At 41.5% G+C, this 25,838-nt stretch overlaps 3 protein-coding genes across 8 annotated transcripts; 1 reads left to right on the forward strand and 2 right to left on the reverse strand.

The window, feature by feature from the left end:
* Positions 1 to 461: 461 nt before the first annotated feature.
* On the reverse strand, positions 462 to 5,625 carry plk2b (polo-like kinase 2b (Drosophila)). Of its 2 annotated transcripts, none has more exons than XM_084946927.1 (14): positions 5,414 to 5,625; positions 5,192 to 5,299; positions 4,978 to 5,094; positions 4,534 to 4,663; positions 4,186 to 4,369; positions 3,771 to 3,969; positions 3,501 to 3,648; positions 3,205 to 3,299; positions 2,779 to 2,911; positions 2,538 to 2,618; positions 2,247 to 2,406; positions 1,966 to 2,095; positions 1,703 to 1,813; positions 462 to 1,536 (listed from the first exon to the last, which is right to left on the reverse strand). In XM_084946927.1, the coding sequence occupies exons 1-14, from the start codon at positions 5,597 to 5,599 to the stop codon at positions 1,345 to 1,347; spliced, it is 1,974 nt and encodes a 657-aa protein (XP_084803053.1). In that variant the 5' UTR covers positions 5,600 to 5,625; the 3' UTR covers positions 462 to 1,344. The 2 variants fall into 2 exon arrangements, with proteins under 2 accessions (XP_084803053.1, XP_084803051.1); XM_084946925.1 differs by having other exon boundaries at positions 3,501 to 3,672.
* A 1,062-nt stretch (positions 5,626 to 6,687) lies between these two features.
* LOC146376295 (ATP synthase subunit C lysine N-methyltransferase) lies at positions 6,688 to 13,838 on the reverse strand. Of its 4 annotated transcripts, XM_084947263.1 has the most exons (7): positions 11,986 to 12,443; positions 11,596 to 11,659; positions 9,867 to 10,040; positions 7,883 to 7,987; positions 7,644 to 7,784; positions 7,516 to 7,566; positions 6,688 to 7,411 (listed from the first exon to the last, which is right to left on the reverse strand). In XM_084947263.1, the coding sequence occupies exons 3-7, from the start codon at positions 10,032 to 10,034 to the stop codon at positions 7,223 to 7,225; spliced, it is 654 nt and encodes a 217-aa protein (XP_084803389.1). In that variant the 5' UTR covers positions 10,035 to 10,040; positions 11,596 to 11,659; positions 11,986 to 12,443; the 3' UTR covers positions 6,688 to 7,222. The 4 variants fall into 4 exon arrangements, with proteins under 4 accessions (XP_084803389.1, XP_084803391.1, XP_084803390.1 ...); XM_084947265.1 differs by lacking the exons at positions 11,596 to 11,659; positions 11,986 to 12,443 and adding an exon at positions 13,769 to 13,838; XM_084947264.1 differs by lacking the exon at positions 11,596 to 11,659.
* Positions 12,621 to 24,606, forward strand: rab3c (RAB3C, member RAS oncogene family). Of its 2 annotated transcripts, none has more exons than XM_084947260.1 (5): positions 12,621 to 12,741; positions 14,429 to 14,650; positions 18,178 to 18,296; positions 21,967 to 22,091; positions 22,281 to 24,606. In XM_084947260.1, exons 1-5 carry the CDS (start codon positions 12,724 to 12,726, stop codon positions 22,469 to 22,471), a joined length of 675 nt encoding a protein of 224 aa, XP_084803386.1. In that variant the 5' UTR covers positions 12,621 to 12,723; the 3' UTR covers positions 22,472 to 24,606. The 2 variants fall into 2 exon arrangements, with proteins under 2 accessions (XP_084803386.1, XP_084803387.1); XM_084947261.1 differs by lacking the exon at positions 12,621 to 12,741 and adding an exon at positions 13,181 to 13,387.
* Positions 24,607 to 25,838: the final 1,232 nt, after the last annotated feature.

Below are 25,838 nucleotides of genomic sequence, written 5' to 3' on the forward strand. Positions count from 1 at the left end.
CATTTCCTGCTGCAAGTTTAAACATAGGGAAGATAAAATACTTGCTTTGACCTAGGCCACTGCACAGATATGGGCATAATTAGCTTGAATCTAATTCTCACCACACTGAACAGGAACCGCTTATTTTCTTATGAAACAAGGGCAGCCCCCCGCTCCCCCAAGTATGTTTGAGAATAACCCTAATACATGGCATGTCCCTAATCTATTATTAAGGCCACTCTCAGAAAGAGTAACGGCACGAAACATCTCAACATCTTCAGGGAGTTTGAAAATAACAACAGTGAAAGGTTTGCACTTGTATACTGTCTTTTAACGTAGCAAGGCTCTAAAAATCAATTTACGGCACTTCACATTCACCCATGCACATGCACGGCAGCGGGGTGAAGCTTACATTCAACCTACTGGCTGATGTTGGGAACATCTTTGACTGTGGCCACACCCCAAAAAAAGGACAAGTACTCTTTTTTTAATAGAAAAAGCTTGTTTATTAAATAAATAAATACTGCGCTTTTTTACACAATAAGTTATGCAGGACATTTTTTACCCAGGTGACAATGGCTCTTAAAGGATCCTCAGAGGATGTATGGTACTAGTTTTTTAGTTGTTTTTTTGTTGTTGTTTTTTTAACGTCATTTTCTCCTCCTGCCCCCTTCCCCCATATCACCCCTTTGGTTCTCAACTTAATAAGCTGAACCCATCTGTCAGTAAAGAGAACAAATCACAGTTTTTAAAGTTAGTGTGACATTACACCCTTCCCACTCAGACACACACTCACTCATACACACAGCCAAACTCTGTAGCATCCTCACATATTAGCCAGTAATTCCTTTGCACTGGTGAGTTGGCCACGACATAAGCTGTACAACATTTACATTATTCCACAGTCAGGCTCTGACATTCAGAGCATCAATATATGGATTCCCTCTGGATTAATTCAGCTATACTCTATACAGTGAAGCTGGTGCCAGCCCAGCATTTCTCTCTACTTCCCAAATATCCCTCTTTCCCCATCCCCATAAAACACTTGGGGATGGCATTCGTACCAACATACGCCCTCCTTTCTCTCCTTCCAACAATCCACATACAAGTCAGCCCTTTTCCATCCACAGTTATTGTGCTACATTTCAGTTTCTCAGTCTTTCAGTCTCTTGCTTTTTTATTTTTTTCCACGCCTCGCACTGGTGCCCGAGTGATTATGACACCGCACAGCTGGATTAATTTACTCTGCTCAAATCCATCCTTGAAATCCACTCGTCTTCCACGGATTCTTTCGGCATCCTCATTCCACCGCAGTAACACGTTCGGTAGGTTTGCTCGTCTGTCCAGCACACGCTCTGTGTGGGTTTAGCTACATCTCTGCAGAAGCATGTTGAGGGAATACACCATGCGCTCCCGCAGGTCAGTAGGGCAGCCAGACTTCAACAGGGAGCTGAGTTTGAAGGTTTTGGAGACGCGGTCTTCGTTAATGTATGTCAGCATGTACTCGTCCCTCTGGCAACACAGGATGATCTTGGTGTGATCGTGGTAAAAGTTGACCTTTGAAGATAAAAACAAACAAGAAAACTGATAAGTTTGGAGTACAATCTTTTTGTCTATTTGATTTGTGGTTTAAAGCTCCTTGATGCCATGCATCGCACGTGTAACTACGCTTCTACTGAGCATGCCCAGCAGCAGCTGTGCTCCTGTGATAATGTGTGTTTACCTGGAAAGTGCCGTCATTAAACAGCATCATGAGGGCGCGGTCTGACTTGAGCCACTGCAGCAGGTAAAGTCTGGGCATGTGTGAGTCTGTTATAGTGCCAAGGTCCCCGCCCTGAGAAAGCAAAAGAGTAGCACATCAGGTTTAGACAAGCTGCAACGTCTCTAAGGCTACAAGGTGTGGAAATACAAAAGGAACATAACAGCAACATAACAATTTTTTTAAAAATGGATAAAGGAGTGGAGGAATAACGATTTTTTACTTACATCCATGAGGTTTTCCTCCATGTAATGGGAGAAGTACTTAAGCACAGTGACCTGCCCGACAAAGTGTTCAGGAACCTCACAGGTGGGAAAGACAGAGCGCTGGCCTAGCTCTGCGTAGTAATGGATGGTCCTGAAACCCAAAATAAAACAAAAAAGGTCAGATTTGATTAGATGACATTTTTTGAAGGATTTGACACGATAACCGCAGCATGTTTAGACAAGTTAATGTTGTGACTAATAACTTTTAAATTTAAGGGAGGGCGTTGAGAAAGAATACATACTTTCGGTCAGGTAGGAGGCTCATGTGAGTGCCATTGTTGAAGAGAACTCCCACGGTGTGATCAGATAACTGGTATCCAAAACCGTACTTGTTGGAGTAATCCACCCATTTAGTCACCCATTGAAGACTGCAGCTGGTTGAGCCCTGAGGAATGTCACTGGCTGCAGGGTGAACAGAAAGAGGAGGAGGGTTAGAATACAGTTAAAGGTATAATGAAACAGTGAGCTTAAGTGCACTATTAATTGCAGCTAAGGCATGCATGTAGAGGTCAAGGCTTTGTTAGTTCACTCACCTTTAGGCATATTCTCCAGACACCCCCTCAGCACACTTGCAACAGTCTCAGCCACACTCCCTGTCGTGCTGTCTTCCAGGCCTTTTGGAGCAATAACAGGTGCTCAGTCAGCTTGACATGACAATGGTACTAAACACTCTAGCTATGGCAGCAGCTCTTGTAACACTGATTTCTTTTCCATAATACATCAAAAAATAATTCCAGTCTGTCTGCGCTCTGTTAAACGTGTGGGTGAACTTACATTCACTACTGCTGCTGCAGCTTCCCAGACTCCCCCTGACGATCAGACGGATGGTGTCTTGCGTCGTCGGGGACTGGCTCTCTGTTGCCGGGGCAACGGGGCTCTCGGCAGATGGCGGAAGTAGACTTCCATTCTGAGGTGGGAATGAGTGACGACAGGGTTTAGAATCTGTGAGTTTAGATCATCCCTTCCTACTATGACTCAGTGATCACCCACAGATGCAAAGAGGTTGGCTTAAAGGTTGAAAATAAGTGCTTTTAGCTTGTTCAGGAAAAATGTGCTCGTTATAAAGTTTTTGGCACAGCCCCAGAATGACTCACTGGATTCTCCTCAACGTGATATCTCAGATCTATTTAACTGCCGTTATGATGAATCTACCTGCAACATCACCCACACTCTTGCAAATATCCTGTCTTCAGTTCTTACCTCAGACACCTTTTTGCTGTGCTGTTGGCTGATGGCAGTTCTCTCCAAGTCATGCTGCAACTTGTAGATCTCCTCTTCCTCTTTGGTTAACTTATCTATGAAGGACAAAAGGAGTGCAGAAAAATGAGAGGGTGACCTCCATGACCAGCCTAAGGGTGATAAAATGTGTCATGCACACTCAGTCTTAACGCTAGGTGTAATGATGCCCGTGCTTCGAGCATAAATTCAGACTCAAATACAAACTATTAGTGTGACGAGTAGTACACTGAGAACTTAAATGCTGTTGCAATACTCACTCAGAGTCTCGTAGTACTTGACCTTGTCCCTCTTCCCACCAAACAGCGCAGCAGCAGCTTTCTTGAAGAAACTCTTGGCAGGGCTAGAGATGTGGAAATCTGGTGCTGAATGGCAGCAGCTAGCAGGCAGACGTTCTGGACTGAAGCCCTGTGAAGAACCAAAGTGGGTCATCTGGTGGGAAGTGGGGGGGGTGTAATTGTTAAACTCCTACGCTGTGACATTTACAGTGTTCAACATAGAGTGACATAGAGTTGGCAATCGTGTCTAACCTGTGTGAAGAAGTCATGCCTCAGAATGTGGTCCAGGTTGGGCCTGTCCTCTGGCATCTTGGCAAGCAGGCTGGCGATTAGCTGCTTAGCCTGTGGTGACAGGGACGAGGGGAGGGAGTAGCGGGCTTCTCTAATACACCTGTATGTCTCCTTCAGGTTGGTGGTTTCGAAAGGAGGTCTGCCCAGCAGCATAGTGTACCTGGAGGAGGATAGAGGGCATTGAGTGAGGGAGCTATTTATGCCATAGGAGATGCATGGGTAGTTTATCACATATATCACATATTTCTAAGTGAAAGAAGTAAGACAAGAATATGCCTGTCCATGACACCCGATGCCAATATAGATAGTTTCTTAATAATTCATTACTAAACCTTTTGAAGTTCCCTAATGCTAAATTTATAGATATCCGACTCACATTACACAGCCCAAGGCCCAGATGTCTGATTCACAGCCGTGGCCCTGCTTGTTGAGAACCTCAGGGGACAGGTAGTTGGGAGTCCCGCAGATCGTCTTCCTCCTGTTTCCCGCTGGCTCCAACTTGGCAGCCAGACCAAAGTCCCCGACCTTCAGCTCCATCGTCTCATTCACAAAAAAGTTACCTGTCGGGAAGAAAGTGAATGAGATGATGAACACTTGATATTCAAGCCAGGATCAAAGCATGAGCACAGCAAATGTAGATGTACAGACTGAGGTTTAGTTACAAGGAATGATGTTCTCCCTGCACACAATGAAAGATTATGCACAGCACTGTAATATCACTAACCAAGTTTCAGGTCTCTGTGAAGGATTTCTTGTTCATGCAGGTACTTCAGTCCAGACACAATCTGTCTCAGGTAATAACGCACCTCTGGCTCAGTAAGCACTTTGCGGACCTTCAGGATATGGGCTAATGACTGCGAAAAAAAAAACAAAGCATAGAGATGAGAATAATTATAGAGCTTTCCCAAGATATAAGCACTGTCCTCTGTGCAGAAAAGCTTATCACACTTGACTACTTCCCTTAATTTCAAACCCCGTGGTAACACATTAAAGTTTTCTACTTTCGACAGTTAATTAAAACAGTAAAGCTCTTTATAGAGTGGGGCACATTCTGAATACCAAGTAGTGCCTCGCTGGATTTTGGGTGCAATGCAGGTCTTGTTCACATTGGAAACACGGCGGCAGTAAAGTCATTTCAAATTTACCATGTGGAAAAAACAGCACTTACTTTCCTGCTGCAGTACTCCAGCAGGATGTAGATGTTCTCCTTGTCCTCAAAATGGTGATAAAAATGCACGATGTGTTTATGGTGTAGTAATCTGTGCAGCTCAATTTCTCTGTCAATCTAGCGAAACGAAAGACAAAACATGTCTTAAATATATATATATAAAAACATATAAGTTGAACATCACTGCGCTCAAGGATCGGAGTTGCGCGCTTACCTTTTCCCGTTGGTGAGGTTTGGAGACGCGCGCATGAGGGATGATTTTGGCTGCGTAAACTTTGCTGGTGGAGAGGTCGGTCATCTCATAACATTTAGCAAATCCTCCCTGGAAAAAGGAACAACACTGTTAACATGTTTTGTCTTCGGGTTAGGTAAATCCCAAGGGGGAAATTTTTTTTTTTTTAAAAGAAAAGAAAAAACGATGGAATGCTTGCGCTACCTTTCCCAAAACTTTTCCACGGCAGTAGCACTTCCCCGTGGCAGGATCAGTGATTATCCTGGCCATTTCTGAGGGTGCACTGCGCTCATCCATTTTCTTTCGGCGAGGCTCGCAGGACCTCTGCGTGGATTCACACATGGTGCTGCCGTTTGTCTGTTGGTGCCCGGCGCTTCTCTGTACTTCCATCAGTTATAGGTCTGTCGTACAAAATTCAGAATGGATCCCGGAGAGCTCGGCCAGGAGTCTTTATACTCTGGCGCTCAACCCTCCCCCTGTCTGCCGCCCTCTCTCTGACGTCACGGGCATGAGAGAACGGGGGTCTGGCTGTTATAGATTACCTCACATGTACGTTTGTGTTGGTGGTGGCACAGATATGGAAATATGTAAAGCGGCGTGCGAAACTTTGTTTTTTTAATAAGCATTATATATATATGCTTTATATATATATGCTTTATATATATATATATATATATATATATATATATATAGGCATTCACATACAGTTTGATAATGAAGATAGACACGTGCTGTACTGTAGTATTTATTTCATCGAATCTGAATTCATCGAATAAATAGCCCCTTTAAAAATATATGCTTGCACATATCTACTATGCTGAAGAGAATCATTTGCATTCTCTTCAGGCTTACACCATCCGGTTGCTGCACCGAGGTCAGGTTGGAGCACGAGCGCCCTCAGGTGGAGATTTTGGACACTATTCAGATTAAAATGCGGGTTTCAGACATACCTTTGGGACCTGCAGTATGTTTATCAATGTAGTGCATGCCAGCTGAGCAGTGACACGTGGGACTTCACTCAGCTGGTTAGCGGTTGTATCTATAGATGTAGAAAATGTTGTTTTCAGAGTCATTTGCCTGTGGCAGTAGAAAGACCAGATTCATCCATGTGCAAGGCTGAAAAACCCAACCTCATATGTATCCATTCCAATCTTCTCTTCAGTGGCTCCTTGTTAAATTCAGAATTCACACAACTGTTGGGTTTTCTTTCTAATACTACTGAGGTGACTGTTGTTGTGAAAACTAAATAAATAAAACTGAATTGAATTGAAACAAAAACAGAAAGACACAAAAACTTCCCCTCTTCTCTGCCTAAAAGTGAAATATTCCAACACATGTTGTTCAGATTGCTGTAAACAAACAGGCAAAGTGCATGCACCCATGTATTGCAAAGGGCTCAAATTACCACTTGCAGTTATGGCGTGGCTGTGCAGGCCATAACAACTACGTGCAGTGTCGAAAGACCCAACAAACCAATGTTAAACCTGACCTCCAGCTGTGGCCGCAGACATTTATTTTAGAAAAGCCACACACACACAAGAAACCACAGCATTTGAATTTAATGTCAGTGTCACAAAACCAAAATGAAAGAAAACTATTCACAGACTCTCTCCTGCAGCATCCCAGTGAGGACATTTATTAGTGCTGATGCTGGAAATAAATGGCTTGCAGTGTGAGAGCTCTCGAGGAGAGTTGCAGTCAGTCACAAACATATTCTTTATAGTGAAGCATGATAACATTTAAAACAAGGACTTCAGCATTATGGCTTAAACTCCATTGGCTCTGAAAGTGCAAAGACTTAAAAAAAAAAAAAAAAATAGTACATGCGTCAGGTGAAATCATCCTGACATTTTGCTGCCTGGTCAGAGTCCTTCCATGTTCAAAGACTTCTTTGAACAATCTCTCCTGGTCAGTGTTTATAACTGCCAGACTACCAATTTATGCTCTCTTTGTCTGGGATTCTTATCATATTATATTGCACTTACTGTCCCAATTCTAGAAAGTGCTGTATTATTATTGCACTGCTGGTTTTGCTTTGCTTCTAAGGTACGAGCGCACAGTGCTGATGTCGTAAGCAAAGGTCTGATCAAGTCCGAAGCCAGTGGATGACTGCTGTGGCCAGTTAGGGAAAGGAAAGCGACAAGCGATAACAAGCGCGTCATCTGAAAGCTCTTTCAACAGCTTCTCTCCGAGCACCTCCATCTGTAAACCAGCGAGAAGAGCCAAATTAGCAAATTAGCACAGCATCAGATGACCAAAAGCAGAGGAAAACAATCATTCTTCACAGGGAAAAAAAACCCACTCACCACTCCTGGAGCAAGGAACGCTGTCACATTATTGTATGAAGACAAATCGGTCTAAAAGCAAGAGAAAAATATGGTCAAATTACAGCTATTACCAAGTATAAAAGACTATATTTCTATCACAGTCTTACCTTCCAGAAATCTTTTTTAACAAAGACTGCCTGCCTGGAGGGGACTCCTGTCCAGCAGGCCTTGCTCCTGGCATATGCCACTAAAATGGAGTTTATTTCAAAGCCTGTGGACTGGAAACCAGCAGCAGAGGCTGCAAATACCTGGCAAGCAAACAGGAGGAGTTTCCAAAACAGTTACTGATTCAACTCACAGCATATTCACAGATACCTTTTTCTCTAAGACAGGTACACTCACTCACCAGTCTTCCATCTCCTGATCCCAGATCTGCCAAGCGACCTGATCTACCCTCAAGCAGCTTCATCACGTTCGCAGTCTGATCTTTACTGGAGGGCAAATAGGGCACCTGGACAACAGTGCAAACATGCAGTGAGTCAGTACACATGGCAGGCATGATGTCTCAAGTAGTGATGGGATTTCCGGCTCTTTTTAGAGAACCGGCTCTTCCAGCTCGGCTCACTAAAAAGAGCCGGCTCTTTCGGCTCCGAACCGGCTCTTCAGGTTGTTTTGTTACTTTAATTTTTTTATTATTAACAGTAATATAAAATTATGCACAAAAGGAATTACTAAAGTAAAAAAAAGTGGTTTTATTTATATTTATATATAAATATATGCGGTGGCACCTAAAGACGAAACACGTACAAACTCCAAAACACATTTCTAGCGTTAACTGAACTTCCAAAACAGAGCTACCTAGATCACTTAAATTACACAATTGAAAGCATGTGTGTATTGTTTGTGTATTTATACACAGGCACACATATATATTCAAATAATTTAAAAAAAAATGTTCATTTACCTGTCACTACCACACACCAAATCTGGTCGTTGGTACTTGCTGGCTTGTGTAGCCACTGGGTAACAAAAGCTCAACACTGCGCCCGAGCATCCTGCAGCACTTCTGTTGTCTTTTGTACGTGTTTTGGGGTTTTTACGTTCTTCTGAGTTTTTACGTTCTTCTGAGTTTTTACGTGTTTTGGGGTTTGTACGTGTTTTGTCTCTAGGGGCCACCGTAAATATACTTTTATTTATTCACTCCACATAAAACGTAATAAATAAATCATATAATACAAAAACCAACTATTCACATTTCAACTTTTAACCATTTAAAATTTCAGCTTTTTCCTTTTAAACAAATTTAAAGTGAAACAACACAAAACACTGCAAACCACAATACAATTAAACATAAATTAAAATATGAAAACAAAAAGAAGATGCATATTCTCTGTCATATGGGCCTGCATGAATAAACTTTCTGAATCCTTTATCATCTGCAACCGAAAATAGTTGTGGATGATTACTATACCTTTCTAATGTGACGCTGTTGTCCCTGGCTCTCTTTCTCTGTCTCTCCCTCCTGCTCTGTTCCTGTTCTACTGCGAGTGTAACTACCGCCCCTCCCCCCTCTTCTCAGCGCAAAGCACAAGGCTCACATGTGGAGTGAAGTGAAAAAAGTGCGAGAGAGAGGGTGAGAGAAAGAAAATAAACCCCACAGCTCCCAATAAGGAGCCGGCTCGCGTCACTCACGTCAAAGATCCGGCTCTAAGAGCTGTTTCGTTTGCGACCAACACATCGCTAGTCTCAAGACTCTCCTTTTCAACACTGCCCTATTGCACAACTGACAGCATGCATTACAAAGTAATTGACATGAAAATATCCCAAATAAAATACAAATTGCTTCCATCTGTTGTTAAAGCTCCAAATTAAATGTACTTCTCTTCACAACAGTCAAGCCTGCTGTGACTATAGCCTTGAGTCAGCTCTCCCACTCACTGTCAGTGGAACTGCCTCACAATAATCTTCCAAATTACAATCTCAGCAGGACTCTCTGGTTTCCAGTTGTGGTAAACACTTTACAAAACCATTTTTCTCCTAGCATAACATGTTTTATTTGAGCTATAGCTGGAGTCATGTCATTAATCCAAACCACACGCATGCGTACACACACTCCTCTATACGAGGTAAACTGGTAAAAGCAATTTAAATTATTGCATATTCACATTAACAAAAGATCATGGTGCAGTTCTCCATAGAAGGTAATCATGATTAGACTTACCGCTGTTTTCTTTCCCATATTTGTTGCATGGAGCTTTATGCTCCAAAGCAAGCAAATCAATGTTAATGTGCAAGTTATGTTACATGATCTGATTTCACACACGCAACATTTGATATGTGAGTCAGAGCAGGTAGTTAAAAACCCTAAATCTCAGGGCGATCTCAGGTACCTTGAGCCTCCATGGGATTTTGCGGAAGCCCGGTAGGGTGAAGAGGCTCCATAATCCGTACAGGCCTGTAAGCAGAGCACCTGTGCAGGCTGAGAAGATGGGATGAGGTCTGTTGGTAGGGAAGACCCCGCTATAGTTTTGCAGGATTACTTCAATGGAGTCTTCCATGGCAAACTGTGGCAGGAGGGGTTAAAATACAGCAAATAAGTGGAAATATTACTGCAGCCTGTATGAAACAAAATTCTACTTGTATGTGAGATATTCTGAGTAACTTACTCTCTGTTGTAATAGAAGGAAACTGATTTATTCATGTTGAGTAATACTGATTATTTTAAACATAGATAAAGATACAGGGTTTCAGAAGTATTTTTGTGATAGTGGTTTGGTCCTTCAGAAATTGTCTAAGTGGAAGCGTGGCTGTTTAGAAGAAATTCTTAAGGAAGGAAAAGAGCGAGAAAAGGCTGAGGTATGACCAATTACACAAGAGGAGATCAGGAGAACAGTGAGTGTCTACAGCCATCTAAAAAATAAATAAATAACACGGTGGAAAGTTTGGAGCTGCATTTACAGCCTGTGATGCTGGGAATTGTGTCATAATCTATTAAATTATGAATGCAGAAAAGTCCTGTTAGATTTTGATCCACCGTGCAACACATTCTGGAAAGAAACTGATTGGTGACAGCTTCATTTTTCAGCATCACAATGATCCCAAACACACTGCTAATAAAGTAAAAGCAAGCATGAATAGAAAAAGACACACAGATCACTATCAGTCATGAATTGGTTTCCCCAGAGCCCGAACCTCAACATTACTTAATCAGTGTGGGATCATCTTGACAGAGAACGGAACAAAATGCAGCGAACATTGAAAGAAGAGCTTTGAGCGTTTCAAGAAGCCTGGAAAACTATTAAGACTTCAAGACTATGTAATCAAATTACCAGAAAGCTTGTCTACAAGAGTTCAGTGTATGTTGAAAAATAAAAGAAGACATGCCAAACATGGACTTTCAAGCTCATTAGAATTGTCCTGTTTTTGCCTTATATACTGCATTTCCATGCATGTTTGCACTCGTTTCAACAAATTGCAGTGTCTATTTTCCATTTTCCTAGCAAAATATAAAGAAAAGAGGAGAGGCTCGAGGCTTTTGCGCAGCACTGTGGTTACCAGAGCAGTTAGAGACAACAAAAATTGGAGATTTCAATAAATTCACTGTGATTATCTGGCTCGACATTTTCCATTTCATAAATAAATATTCTATATAATAAAGAGACTGTTTCTAATTTAAATGACTTCCTTTCTGTACTGTAGTTTCTAATTGGACAATAAAACTTAAGACCAGTAGTGGCCATCATTCTGACACAGCTTACCTGCTGGATTCTGAAATACTCCATATATACATCGGCACCTTTTTAAAGAAACTGGTTACCATGTAAGTTTGTAAATGATCATGGTGTGAGTTTGCCTTAAAATATTCACATAAATCAGCATTTGCAGCAAAAATCGTTATAAGTTTTAAACTATATATTTCACACAATCTAAAAAGAATTTGGTAAATATATATATATATATATATATATATATATATAAATCTTACTATCGACCTCTTGTGTTTCATGAGGAAAGCAACATAAGAAATCATTTCAAATTCTCTCTTTGTAAACAACTTAATTCCTCTTATCACTATTAAGACTATAAAGCAAGCTGATTTCCACACCACATAGCACATACCAGCAGAGCAGCGTTTCCGACAGCAGGTGGGGCTACAGTGACCTTTCACTCGCCCACAAACCTTCTAGAAAAAAAATATTGACAACATTTAGGTCATGCACCGAAACTACTCGAAGCAACAATCCTGTTTATTCTCGACAACAAGGAGTTTTACCAGTACAAACTATCCCGAAAGAGCTACTTTCAGACACGCAGACATATTATAAGAGTTTTAGATTCTGGATGAAGTCGATGCAAGCGCATGCACAGTTAACCCACTCACAGCAGGACAGACAAACGGTTCGGTGTGTGTGTGTGTGTGTGTGTGTGTGTAGACTGGAGAAATGTGCAAAGTTCTAACAATACCTGAAAAACTCAACTATTGTTGACAGTTAAGTCTGTCTACCTTACCTGACCCTCCCCCTCGTCTCCTGCGCATTCAGCAGCACGCACGCACGCACAGATCGTCCAGTCAAACAGCGTTCAGTCAGCATGTCCCGCCCTCTCGCTTCACGCACTTCACGCACGCCCTATCAAACGTCTGCTTACTGCCTGACAAATGAGCTCTGACTGAAACCGAGTTGTACTCCACGGTAATTTCATGCCTCCTGGGTCTGTGCTGCTTATCGCATGGCGCAATAGTATAAGATAAGCCACTTAGGATTCAGGTGTGAACGCGTAAAAAAGCCTTCAATTAAGGCTGTTATATAAAAATAAATGTGTTTAAAATGCTTCAAATAGGTGTTTAATTACGATCATACATTTCAGGTGTGAATCTCTCTGCTCCATCTAATTATAGGCGCGATTATAATTGCAAAGATTTTTGTTGTTGTTGTTGTTGTTGTTGTTCATTTCCGCCGCGGCCTCATCCCAGACTCATTGAGCCGAAAGGTTCACAATAACAATATTCATCAGCATTCAGGGGTAGGCTCTTATTTGCACAGCCGCTTGTTCTCTGAAGTGGGGCTTTTTTGCTTCATGGGCGGGGGGACGGCAGAAAAACCGACCGACAGTGACGCAAAAGGAGAGGCTAATATATTTGCTTCCTGAAAAAAAAAGACGAAATTATGCTCCTGAGCCGGGAGTTTATTGGATGCAAGAGAGAGCTGTAAAACAAAGATTTGGGGGGAAAAAAAAACTGATAATAGAATGGACTTGTATGGGAAGGTAAGATTCGCCATTTTTTAATATATAGGCAAACTATAGCAGATACCCATAAAAGGTTTTTATCCCTGCACTCTTGCTTTTGCATGGCAGGGGTCTGTACACGACATAGCCTACTGTTATCTGTTACTCTGACGCCCGTCAAAGGGTGAACTACAAAGGTTTTCTCTTTCTCTAAATATTTCAGTTGTTGACAGTTGGACTGAGCTGCATGCTGAGTAATGTAGTCAAATCTCTTCTTTTGATGCTGCAGTTTTCCTCCACTCTCCTCCGGTGCAAAACTACAACCCCCGTCTACGGGGTGACGGTGACGTCACAGACACGCACGAAACCCGCTTTTCCACCCTCCTCGTGTGCTCGTGCTCGGCTCACGCGAGCCAGCCTTTTTCGTCAGCTCGCGGGGTGGAGGGGAGGGGTGAGAGGCGGGCGCGTGCCAGATCGGAGGGGGACAGCTCCCAGGTGCTGAAATTGGTCGGAGCTCCACAGAGAGAAAGCGAGAGGCAGAGGGGGGAAGAAAACCAGCGCCCGCATTAGATTCAGATATATACATATATTAATATAGATTTAAAAGAAAACGCATTCTACTAAAATAAAAAATAAAACAAAAAACAGGGCCAGATACAGATAGAACCGAGGCCTCCAAAAACAGGTTTGTTCACATAAATGTCATCAACGCTTCTTCTTCTTCTTCTCTTTTTTTCTGTAGCTTATAGTCGTAATTGCGTGGAAGAATTTCATTGATAGATAAAAATGACCTGCCCAGAATTGGTCGCCGAAACACTAGCTGGCATGCGGCTTCTCGCTCATCCGCGGGGTGTAATTTTATAGCAGAGCTTCTTGCTTTATGCGGTGCGTGTAAATGACATCGTTGCAGCGATATTTTCAAAACTGTGTCCTTGCAAAAACACTCCTCGGTGGTGTTGTTTCATACGCGGAATCGAACGGAAGTCCTGATCTTGTGCGTGATGGAGGTCCGGCATCATTTATTAACTGCACAGGTTTGGCACAGAGGCTTTGTCGGAACATTCACCTTGGAGGCGGATATGACTGTGCTGGTGTCGTCCTGTTCGTAGTACTCTCTCCTCGGAGGTCGCTGGCTGCTGACAGCTTGCACTGAAACGGTTTGGGTAGATGCTCTGCTAAGGTGAAAGATCCATGTGTGCTCTGCCCTTTGTATAACACCAGTGTGTGGTAATATGGGATGAGATTTGACGTTTTTATCAAACAGAAGTCAATTTCTAGAAGAAAACTTCACAGAGGAAAAAAATCAGTGAGTCTTAAGGTTTAAATAGCTCAATACAATATGAATAGGAGTTGTGTAAAATTAAACATTAAAAGATCTGAATCAGAAATATTGCCCTCGCTCTCTCTGCCATAACATCAATCGTCTTCATATGTTAAAGAAAGTATTTTAAGAAAAAATCAGGCTTTTAAAAGTCCTGGTTATCTAATAGTCATCGATACAACAGCTTGTGGTGCTGCTCATGCTGGTTTGCCTTACACAGCCTTCTGTCACCTCTGATCTGGCCTCGTAGAACAAGCTTGCACTTTTTACTCTGCATCTGTCTGCAGCACTCTCTTTTACTTTGTGGTCAATAGATATGAACCATCTTAAAAAGCACTTTTCTAAAAATGTTTCCAACCCTTTGCATTAACCTCCCCTCCCCAATCTCTTTCCTTGTTTTTGCAGATGGCTGCCACTCAGGATGCGAAAGGAAAAGGAGAGGGAGGGGAAAATTTTGACTATATGTTTAAGCTGCTGATCATTGGTAACAGCAGCGTGGGCAAAACGTCTTTCCTGTTCCGCTATGCAGACGATGCCTTCACCTCAGCTTTCGTCAGCACCGTGGGCATCGACTTCAAAGTGAAGACTGTGTACAAGAATGACAAGAGGATCAAACTGCAGATCTGGGTATGAAATATTCAAACACGAGCATTAAACATTTAGAAATGAGCCACAAAATATTTGACTGACGACCTAGCCAGAAGAAACAACTTGACGAATTTTGTTGAGAAGGAACGCTCTTTTAGAAATCGGATTCCTATGTAATGCCGTCTGAGCACAGGCAAAAGTTTGTGTCATATTTGAGTCTGTGTGAGGACGTAGGAGACCTGAAATGACACCAAAACAAGCTTTAATGGTGATAGTCCAGGGCATAAACAAAGTCCAGAATCTATAAAATGAATTGCAAAATAGGAGTTCCAAAACTTAGTAATCACTAGGAACATCAGCTAAGTAGGAGTACTCGACAAAGGAAAAGGGGAGACTGAGATAAAATATATAAAAGGTAATACAGGAAGTGGAAACTGCAAGGAACACAGACACAGAGAGCAACACTTAGCAAAATAAAACAGGAAGAGCCACAACTGAACTGATAAAAACAAAAAGACCAACACAAAGATGAGACTGAAGGAACAAAATGGGAACACTAAAGGGAACTAATAAACCTAAAGTCATCTATGCCTAAACTACAACTAAACAACTACAATCCTGAGCATCAGGAGGAAAAACTCATAAGCATAAGGAAATACAAAATGAAAACTATACAACAATCTCTCGTTTCCCTCCACCTTTGTGTTCCTGCTGAATGACCCCTGTTTGTAAAAGGCTGTCAATCTATCACTTTGTCCTGACCTCTGTCCATATCTTCTTGTGTTTCGAGGATTCGATTGCTTTATATTTGGCAAAGTAAAAAAAAAAACCCCACAACTGCACACAAAGGTATTAATTTAGATATTGGATAGAACATAACCACTTTAGCTCTGTATTTGGATTTGAATTTTATCTATTATCTCAATTCACATCAAAACATATCTCTAGTGATTTCTTCATCATTCTTAGGGATTTCTCACATTTCTCTCTAATTTGTTTACATTCTTCCAAATCAGTTGATGAGTTTGTAAAATTTTCCCCGTGATTGATGTCTTTTCACACAGAGAAAAATCCAAGTGAACTCCAAGTGAACCAAAATGCATCACTGCAAACCACGTGAGAATGGTCAATCTGTTTATTGGCCAGATGTGACCGTGGGCGACGCAGCAAAAGTAAATACAGGAAGAAGGTGCTGTGCTCTAGACTATTGGAGAACGTGGAGAATTTAGGTGTGAAGACGCTCTTAGAAAACGTGTGGTGCATTAAGCTGGTCGCTTAATTAACTCCATAAAGCTTCAGGAAAGGCTATAATGTGTTTGACACTCTAGTGTAAGCACTGAGACAGATGGAAGCTTCAACATCATTGACAAGATACTAGTAAGTGTTAGTTTGCCGCCCAGTGGGAGAGGAAACAGAAGCAACACCTTCTCTAGAACGTGTGGGAAACTGAAGAATGTCTGAGTTTGTTTAATTAGGAGTTCATCTGAGCTGTGAAACCAGATTGTCTCACTACACCTCTGAGATAGTGGGGAGAAGCAGAAAGCTTCTTGATCTCTTTCTGTTTCTTTAACTTCCTTTCCACTCACTTACTTTCTGTTTTCTTTCTGTATTGCCACAAGTGTCAGCTTTCCTTCAGAGGTTCTGCTCTCTTGTTTGTCATCATAGCTGACTTTCTCAGCAATTAGCTATCCCCCAGACATTCGACGTCTGCAAATCACATAGCGAGACAAAGCAAAGGCGCTTCGTCAGGATGTGGAAACGGACTTTGAACAGTCAAATAATTGGCTAATGGAGTTAATGTGTTTCCATCATAAGCACAGAAAAGCATATTGAGAGAGAAAATCACTGGCCTCACGTTCATGTAATCAGCCTGTTGCTTTTAATTGGGCTAAGAAACAGCTGTGACACACACTAAGTGCCCATCTAAGGTGATGGGTATTGGCTAATGTCACTGCGGTATGCACATCCTTAATCTGCTGAGGGATAAAACTGCATGTTGCATCACAGAGCTGTCCTTACTGTCGCATTAGGCTGAGCTGAATGAAACCAAGAGTGCTGGCAGCGTCATCATAGTGGAAAAACAGAAACTCACTTCACTCAATGAAGAAGAGAGTCGGGCTCCCTCTCCACTTGAAGCAGTCAGCTTGTTGGATTGATTTCTGGTGAATTGCAGACTACAAGCAAAGCTTTTCAAGGAGCTCAAATTCTCTGTACTCAAGCAGATTTTTTCCCTCTCGCTCCATCTTTTTAAGCAACTCACTAAAACATCCTTGAAATGCAAAGGTCATTGTCAAGCACTCGGCCAAGAATCAAAAGGCTTCTAAAACACTTCAAACTGAAAGAAAGGAACAAGACTGTGGTTACACTAGCATTCATACGATTGGAGGATAACTTCATATATGCACAGTGAGAGTGAACAAGTTTCTGAAACATATCTTCCCCTTTTTATGTTGGTCAGTCCACAAAAGAAGCTGTTTATGCAGAACCACACAGACTAGCTGCTGACATTAAAAATGCGCATGTTTGCATGCATTCGTTTTTGCAGCATTGTCAACTGACAAAAGGTCCGAGCCATGCTGTGCGTGGAAGCTCGGCAGGCTGTGAGCTCTGTCTTTGTGGAGTGAAGGTCAGAGCTGTCCTCTGGCTATAACAGGCACACTGTTGCGGTCATGTGCAGTATGACAGAAAGCAAAAGTACTGTGGCAAATACAATCCACTGCTGCCTTCTGGGCTTCTGTTTAACAAGAGCCAAGTAGATCAGCCAGAAGTCCTCTGTCATGTTTCACAGACGGCTGTGAGCACACTTGTTGTGGGTGTAACAACAGCTCAGTAAACATACAGTATCTTACTGGGATTTCTGGTTATGTAACTGTGTGTAAAATTGCAGGTCTGCACATATTTAAGCAATCACAGGAACATTTATCGTGATAAAGCTGCCCGGATCTATTTTTCTTTGTTTCTCATGAACAAAAAACTTCATCTGTCTGTACTGACATCTCAGCAAAGCCTGTGGCGAGTGCTTGCTTTTGCCAGGGCGATCTGTGTGCAGTGTGCTGCTCCTCAAATGCTGTGTAATCACTCGCTTTGCTTCTGAGCATTTGGTCCAGACTCACAAACAGCGAGCAGGTTTCTCGAGGTTCAGATCATTGTACTTCTATATTTAACCCCCTTTTTCTAAGAAATATATGTCACGAAGCTGAGCTTTTAATCCTGCACCACTGAGTATTCAACACTACTGAGTGATTATCAATTATTACTGAGGAGAGAAAAGAATCAATCACATCAGCCAAAACTGAATTGCTCTTTTTTGGCACTTCATCAATGCATCACCAGTGAGGCAATTAGTATAATGATTGTTTCTGCATCATGGGCACAGTAAATGAAGCTGTGAACATGTGTATATAACGTTCCAAACTTAAAGTTATTTGATTTAAACCAAGCAAAAGTATCCATTTGAATCATGTTTGCGCAATCGGCTTATTCATATGTTGCATGTGGCTGAACCTGACAGTGTAAAGTGCAGTTAGCTGCTCACAGCAGTGATAAATCTTGTTTTCTGTGCGCAGGACACAGCGGGCCAAGAGCGCTACAGGACCATCACCACTGCCTACTACCGCGGGGCCATGGGCTTCATCCTCATGTACGACATCACCAATGAGGAGTCCTTTGGTGCTGTGCAGGACTGGTGAGTTATGGCTGCCCATATTTGTCAGTTTTTTGTGACAGGTGTCATCTCTAGGCCCTTTTTATTCTGGATATCATTTGCATCACATCAGCATATCAGGCCTGTTTGTTTTCATAATGCATGCAGTTCATATCTGTTGAGGCTGATGTGAGTAATGGCAGTCTTTAGTCTGATTTTAAACATGCTGTGGTGGAGCCTGTTCCTAAAAATTATCCAACTTCAAACTTCATTTCTAAACTCTCTTTAATTTCCGAGGTCCTGGAGAAAGTCTTCAGCTCCGGTCTCTCAGTTGGATCATGTTGTTGGAATTAAAGCAAATACAGTACAAAGGTTAAAATCATATTCAGCCGGGCTATACAAAATTCTCATGCACTCCACTTTTATGTGGGGTCCTCAGACTTTTTTTTTTCAACTTTTATACTGGTCTCAGTATGGTTCATATTGATGTTGCACAGTTTTATCTGCCACTGAAACATAAATCTGTGATTCCTCTGAAAGGCGTACTGGGCTGTCTGGAGAATGTTAAGACATGGATGCATTAAATTTTCTTAATTGAAAAAAACAAAAACAGATTTTATTGTGTTTTTATAAACCCTCACCTCCACCACTTTGACCTTTTTTAACGTTTTTTTAAAAAGCCCTTTGCAAGGAACCTGGGAGTTATCTCTTACTTCTGATAAATAGATAAATGCTGCATTTGAAAATCCGTTTTTATTCTTGGGCTTTTAAATCAGACTGAGTTCTGAGTATTTTTATTTGTGTTGCTTTTCTCATGTTTTCTCACTAAATGTTTTCCTTTTTAAATTCTTGTCTTTTTGTTCAGTGTTTTATGTCATTTGTTTCTTTTAACTGTACAACACTTTGGTCAGCAGCTGCTTTTAAGTGTGCTATAAACTAAACTTGACTTAATGTTGTACATGATCGATACTTCTTCTATTCCTCTCTTGTGAATATCAATGCATTTGCTATGCAGCTTTCTTTGAGTGTGCAGCAACTGTTTGCATGGACTGATTAAATTCTGGTGGTCTTTCTTTTAGGACACTGGCGTAGGTCAAGTCTCACCTTTACTTTGTTTATTCATATTGTGGGACAACACTTTCCTTGCAATTATTCAACACCACAAATGTGGAATAGCAGATAAGACTGTGACATAGTCATGGATATAAACTTAACCTAACTTGTTAGCGGAGATAGTTTGAGTTCCTTGTGAGTCTGAGCTGTTTTAATTTTCCAAAGTCCTCGCAGTGGCCACAGCACTGTCTCACATTTGACAGGCTTGTTATGTAGTGTTTGCAGCGCTGTTGTCAGATTTAAGAATCAAGGAAGGGAACTTGTCAAGGTCATGGCTGCGGTCCATTCATGAGTCACTCAAGTGTCTGCGGGGTGTAACAGTAAGTCTGAGCCAAGTCCAAATATCTGTGATTTATGATGATGCACCCAAGTCTAAAATGGGACTTAGAAGGCTTCATCGAATCAGGAAGTGGGTTTTTGGGTTAGAATTTTCACTCTAGCAACAAGAAGTTCTCCTCAGCGTAACCATTACAGCACAACAGCATCAAAGATGCATTAAAACATCAGATCCACCCGCCCTGACATGTCTTTTGGTTTACATTTTGCTGATCCTTCCTCTTGACTGTACAAAAGTGTTGGGATGGGAAACATCTTGTAGTTTATTTACACTGTTTCTTGCACTTTCCCAGCCTCACCCAATGCCAGCCAAAAGAGATTACAGGAGCTCAAACTGTGCATTTTTGAGAGGAAAGATTTGTGAATCATCAGAGGCTCATCCTTATGATGTAAATGTTGTAGCAGCTGCACTGAGTTATACATATTGCGGCACTTTTGCAGTTGATCCAACTTCATACTTCATTTCTAAATTCTCTTTAATTTCCGAGGTCCTGGAGAAAGTCTTCATCTCCGGTCTCTCAGTTGGATCATGTTGTTGGAATTAAAGGAACTACAGTACAAAGGTTAAAATCATATTAAGCTGGGCTATACAAAATTCTCATGCACCCCACTTTTATGTGGGGTCCTCATAAAAGTGGGGTGCATGAGAAATTCTTTGTGTGGCTTGTATGATAAATACCATTACTGTAAGACCGCTGTCTTCTCCGCTTCTGTCACTCAGCTGTTAAAGTGTTTAATCTAACAAAACGCATATTTGTTGTTTAACTGGAAATGAAATGTTTTAAAAAAAAATCTGCTGGGGTTCTGTACTTCAGCAGGAACCGCTTCATATCATCTGCCTGATTGGTATTCAAGCGATTTTTCTGTTACTGTAAGCCAGAAAAGCTTTCTTGTAAAGACAGCTCAGAGCCAGACACACCTATTATTCTTTTAAGGCCTGCTTGACACTTTAATAGAGCGCTGCAGTCTGAGCACAGTCTGTGATGGGTATCTCAATTAATGGAGCCAAGTGTGTCACTCGCAGCAACCATCCAGGAGAGTCACCTGTGAACTTGTTCACCAGACGGTGCACAAATCCATCAGCTGTACACAAAAGAAGAGGCTCTTTTTTTACCTGCCACATAACCAGAATCCTTTTTTTTTTTTTTTTTTTTGCCTTTACCACAGGCCTCAGCTCTGATTTCTCTCTCTCTACCTTGTTCCTTGTGACAAGGTTGGAGGAAAAAAATAGAGGTTGCCAAGGCAACGGCTGCTTCCCTGACAGTGGCTGACTAAAGCTTGTGACGCGCTCATTTCCTGCCTGTGTCATAGGAAAATGAGGGAAGCGCTGTGAGATTGACATCAACTGCTTAAGATTCCAATAAAATAAATATTGGACAGCAATAGGAAAAAAGGCACTTACCTGTTTAATCTAACACCTCTTAATTACTTGTGTTGCTTCGTTAAATGCGATACAAACACCAGTGCTATTTTTTTCTTGGTCAGTGAATAATACCTGCACGTAGATTCAGACTGACCCACATCTGAAGCAATAAAACAAGACAGAACTGGACAGAGAGCAGCGGCGTGCCGACATCATGCTGCTTTCTCTCTCTCTCTCTCTGAGATGTTGTTTCTTCCTTTTTCTATGGCTGGCTCCTTCTCTCCTGTTTTCAGCCTGTGGTGTGTTTACTGCCCTACTTTCTGTCAAAACTGCAACACCACGGGAGGAATTTGTTCCTTAAATTCCTTCCCAGATTGCAAGCAGCCTGCAGAGGTAAGAGCCATTCAAGCAGCTCACTGATTTGCTGTGAAATCCTTGTTCATGTGGATGTCGTTATTAGCATGTAATGATATTAACACTTGACACAGTTCACAAAACTATTTTAACAATGGAATCCAGTGTTTCCCGTGTGTGTGTTTGTGACTAAAGCCAAAAAGCTTTATAGCTATCTAAATATAAATTGTAAATATCTAAAAAATAGCAAATAATGACCTACATTACAGCAACAGTGACTACGAGTTTTCAGAACAGAGCTGCCACTGACCCACTTTTCCGCAATGCCATCAGTGACTCAGATATGACACGATGCCAAACAAAAGGAGATGCAATCACTGTTCATGACCGGCCCAAATGGTGGACAGATTTACATCTTGCCCTTTCTTCCCGTCCAATAAAAAAGTGGCACAGAATCTGTTTCTAGCACTTTCTGAGAAACCCGGCAAACAGCACTAACGTGAATGTGATGTATTTTTGTTGTGTTTTCTTTCTGATTACGTGCAGGTCAACCCAGATAAAAACCTACTCGTGGGATAACGCGCAGGTGGTGCTGGCTGGGAATAAGTGTGATATGGAAGAAGAGAGAGTGGTCTCGGTGGATAATGGCAGACTGCTGGCGGAGCAGTTGGGTGGGTCTCAGAGCAACATTCAGCACTTGGTGTTTTTAAAATTGGGTTGCATCACAGTCTGGTTTTTGCAGAAAGACCTTTGACATTTATTTGTTTTGTACAGACAGTCAAGGTTGTTCTAAACAAACAAAAACACCCCACATTTATCTTGTGATCACTAATCGGTCATTTCTACGTTCTGATCCCAAGGTTTCGAATTTTTTGAGACAAGCGCCAAGGACAACATCAACGTGAAGCAGACCTTTGAGCGTCTCGTCGACCTAATTTGCGACAAGATGTCTGAGAGTTTGGACGCTGATCCAGCTGTCACCACGGGAGCGCCCACTGCCAAACTCACAGACAGCGCTCCACCCCTCCAGCAGCCCGGCTGCAATTGTTAGTGAGCCATGTCAGGGAGCAGAAGGAGAGCAGCACAGGTCCTGTAAGGTGGTAAAAAATTGTTCTCCCTGAGCGTTATCACTCCTGCTATAGTGCTGCTTTCCCCTGGACTACACTTCAAACCCCGTTTAGTAGTAGAATTACAAAAATCTGTCCTATTATCGCTTAACTTTATCACCTTATATCAATAGCAAATAACCAGGAAAACAAACGTGGCTATTGTAAGATGCATAACATTACAGTATAACTTGAATACACAGACACCATATTCTCATTCTTTGGCTAGTTAGTGTGGTTACAAACCAAGTATGTTTCATAGGCTGCAAATAGTTCACACTGTACACTTAATCCTTAAGACCTTTAAAACCTATAATAATGATGATAATACCTTGAAGGATAGTCAGTGAGTGCTTTAATAAGCTTTTTATTTTTTATGTTTTTGTACAGTATGTTTTTTCCTTTTATAGGTTCCTGAAGTTGCACTATAGTGCACTATAGGATGTAGCGGCTTTCTTTTGTGTAACGCGTGTGCGTGTGGCTGTTGATGTGACTGCACACTAAGTGAGTGCGGGTTTGCGTGAATGCGAGTATTATGTCCGACTGCAACTTCGCCATCTTAAAATCATCTACCTTGGAAAAAAGTGGCCTTTTAGCATCTTCAATACGGCCTCTGTAAGTCCCTCTGTCCTGTTTTACTGTTGGAGTATGTGTAACGTTGACGTGAGTACTGTTCCACCCTCCGCTGTCTGTAGATGTGATTCCTCTAAGTATATCTAATAAGTATATCTTAAGCAACCATTTCCATGTGCTTAGCCTCCAAGACACTCTTTTATAGTTCGATCCAATGAGCATGCTGCCAAAAACTCAATAATGTGTGCTGTTTTATTTTAAGATAGGCCTTATCCAAACCTAACCATCCCCTGCTCCATATGAAAACAATGATTTAGCATTCCATTAAAGGAAAAATCTCTTACTGTCAAAGCACAGCTCACCGTGTGCGATACACAACAAATGATCAGCTCTGTCATGGAATAAACAGCCATATATTAAAATATGTTTAAGTTTTGACTCAGCATGCTTAAATTCCATGTTTGTATGATAAAATGAAGTCCTCCATCCTACCCCACCCTCTGAAAAAATTGACAACAATGTAAAAAGGGAAACTTCTCATAGCGTACTCTAGTGTCTTAATGTTAATTCCATGTAATAGAAACGTCGTAGGTTGTTTGAAAAGCCAGAAAAGTTTCAGTTCTGCTAGTCTTAGAAGAAAATAAATTGTGCCAAAACATTACAGTTCTTTTCACATCGTCGGTTGTTTGTCACATAGTTGAATAAAAGCTCTAAACAATTGCATGAAGTCAGTCCTGATATACCTGTGTAGATTTATATGATAAGATACTGTATATATCACGCTGTGTTACAGATTTAGGAGCATTGTCATGGCGTTCGCCGTGAGATGCAATGGGCCAATAAGTGCAATATTTTATGAATTATACCCTGTACATAGTTTCTCCCGTCCTCGAGTACAATGACCCCAGCTGCCGTATGTGAGTGACAGTAGGTCAGAATAACTCGTAAAACCCGAGGATGTGCTTCATTCAGTAACTGAATGTGCGACTGTAAGTGTGTATGTGTGCGTGTACCTGCCATATTGAAGAGACAAATTACGTATAGTGTACTGTTTGTGTATACCTTTTGTACAAATGTATTCACATACTATATGCTGTTCCTGCTAACTGTTGGTTGTTGACCGAACTTGTATTATCATGTCAAAATGCAGTGTTGTTGTGACAGATAGTCAGGGAGAAAACTTAGTCCATGACATATGCCATACTGTTTTACTAATGCCAAGAATAGGAATACACATGAACTAGTTTAAAGCGCCTGCATGTACACATCTGTGTATGTGTGTGACATTATGATTTGATGCCAGTAGCCATGAAATAAATTACTGTAATGATCGCATTCATTTCATAGAGGGATGGTTAGCCTCAGCCCAACAGTCACTCTAGTAAAAATGCCATTTTAAAACATTATGTCTTTACATATAACTGAATATATTTATTTGTTGGAGTGCAAGCAGACTAAGAAGTATGTTTTTGAGATTATAGGAAATAAATCCAATTCTATCTGCGGGCGTTTGTGTCCTTCGTGACTCTTTGTTCACTCGTGAAGCGTGAAGATTGCTCTCCAACCCACACCTGATGTTTCAGTGAAATTGCTCTGGTTCCATTTTAAGGCAAAGTGCGCCACCTAGTGACACGATGCTGGATTAGCACCAGAGCGGAAGTGACGAATTTATGGTGAGTAGAACCCACTATGACTATAATGTACATTTGAACGTTGTACTTTTATCGCACTTATTTTGAGTAGAAAATGTTGTATTTATCACTTTATTTACTTTTTTACTATAGTTTTACCTGATAGTGTGTACCTATGACAATGCCTATTAACTGTAACTCCATTGGCGGTGCAATAAAAACACAATTGTGAAGCTACTTTAAGTATACAGTCACCAGACATTTCATTAGGTACACTTTGTTAGTACTGGTTGGGTCAAGCTTTGCTTCATTCTTCATGACAAAGTGCTGAAAACATTCTTTAGAGATTTTGGTCCATATTGACATGATAGCATCGGACAGTTACTGCACATCCATGATGCAAATCTCCCCTTCTACCACATCCCAAAGGTGCTCTGATGGATTTAGATCCAGTGACTGTCAAAGCCACTTGAGTACAGTTGTCATTTTTAAGACAACAGTTTGAGATAATTTGAGCTTTGCTACATAAACAGTTTGCTAGGTAGGCTGTGGTGTACTTCGGGGTGACTGTAGCTTGGTGGTTGGTTGGAGGTTCAATCCCTGTCTGCTCCAGGCTGCATGCTAAATATCTTTGGCATGATACTAATCCCAAGCTGCTCTCCGATGCATCCATCACAGTTGGAAAGAAATACCATAGTGCTTGTGCGAATGAGGCAAGTGAATGTAAAGCGCTTCAAGTACTATATAAGAACCAGTCCATTTAAGCAATGCTCACTTGGTACTAAAGAGCCCAAACTGCCCCAAGTAAATAATCCCACACAATTACACTACCATCAACAACCTGAACTGTTGATGCAGGAGGAATCCACCAAATTCTCACTCTACAATCCAAACGTTGCAGCAGAAAATGAGAAATTAAGACTCATCTCCTGCTGTCCTAATCTGCTGAGCCTGCGTGAATTGTAGACCACACTGTCTAACACTTTTGACAGTTCTTAGTTGACAGGAGTGTCACCCAGTGTGGTCTTCTGCTGCTTTAGTGTTCAACATGTTGTGTTTTCCCTGTTCTCTTGTGCATACTTTGGTTTAGTCTTTCATTTATTTAATG

Source organism: Perissodus microlepis, chromosome 12, assembly GCF_051167445.1.
Source record: "Perissodus microlepis isolate ML-2025 ecotype Zambia chromosome 12, ASM5116744v1, whole genome shotgun sequence".
Taxonomy (NCBI): Eukaryota; Metazoa; Chordata; class Actinopteri; order Cichliformes; family Cichlidae; genus Perissodus; species Perissodus microlepis.

What these genes read in the sequence shown, in the direction of transcription:
- plk2b (XM_084946925.1), bottom strand. Translation starts at nt 5,599, where the DNA reads ATGGAAGTACAGAGAAGCGCCGGGCACCAACAGACAAACGGCAGCACC. An exon ending in AACCTCACCAACGGGAAAAG is followed by an intron (nt 5,095 to 5,191) that starts GTAAGCGCGCAA and finishes TCGTTTCGCTAG; the next exon opens with ATTGACAGAGAAATTGAGCT. An exon ending in TGGAGTACTGCAGCAGGAAA is followed by an intron (nt 4,664 to 4,977) that starts GTAAGTGCTGTT and finishes TTTTTTTCGCAG; the next exon opens with TCATTAGCCCATATCCTGAA.
- LOC146376295 (XM_084947265.1), bottom strand. Translation starts at nt 10,034, where the DNA reads ATGGAAGACTCCATTGAAGTAATCCTGCAAAACTATAGCGGGGTCTTC. An exon ending in TTAAAAAAGATTTCTGGAAG is followed by an intron (nt 7,567 to 7,643) that starts GTAAGACTGTGA and finishes TCTTGCTTTTAG; the next exon opens with ACCGATTTGTCTTCATACAA. An exon ending in CGTTCCTTGCTCCAGGAGTG is followed by an intron (nt 7,412 to 7,515) that starts GTGAGTGGGTTT and finishes GCTGGTTTACAG; the next exon opens with ATGGAGGTGCTCGGAGAGAA.
- rab3c (XM_084947260.1), top strand. An exon ending in GGATCAAACTGCAGATCTGG is followed by an intron (nt 14,651 to 18,177) that starts GTATGAAATATT and finishes TTCTGTGCGCAG; the next exon opens with GACACAGCGGGCCAAGAGCG. An exon ending in TTTGGTGCTGTGCAGGACTG is followed by an intron (nt 18,297 to 21,966) that starts GTGAGTTATGGC and finishes GATTACGTGCAG; the next exon opens with GTCAACCCAGATAAAAACCT.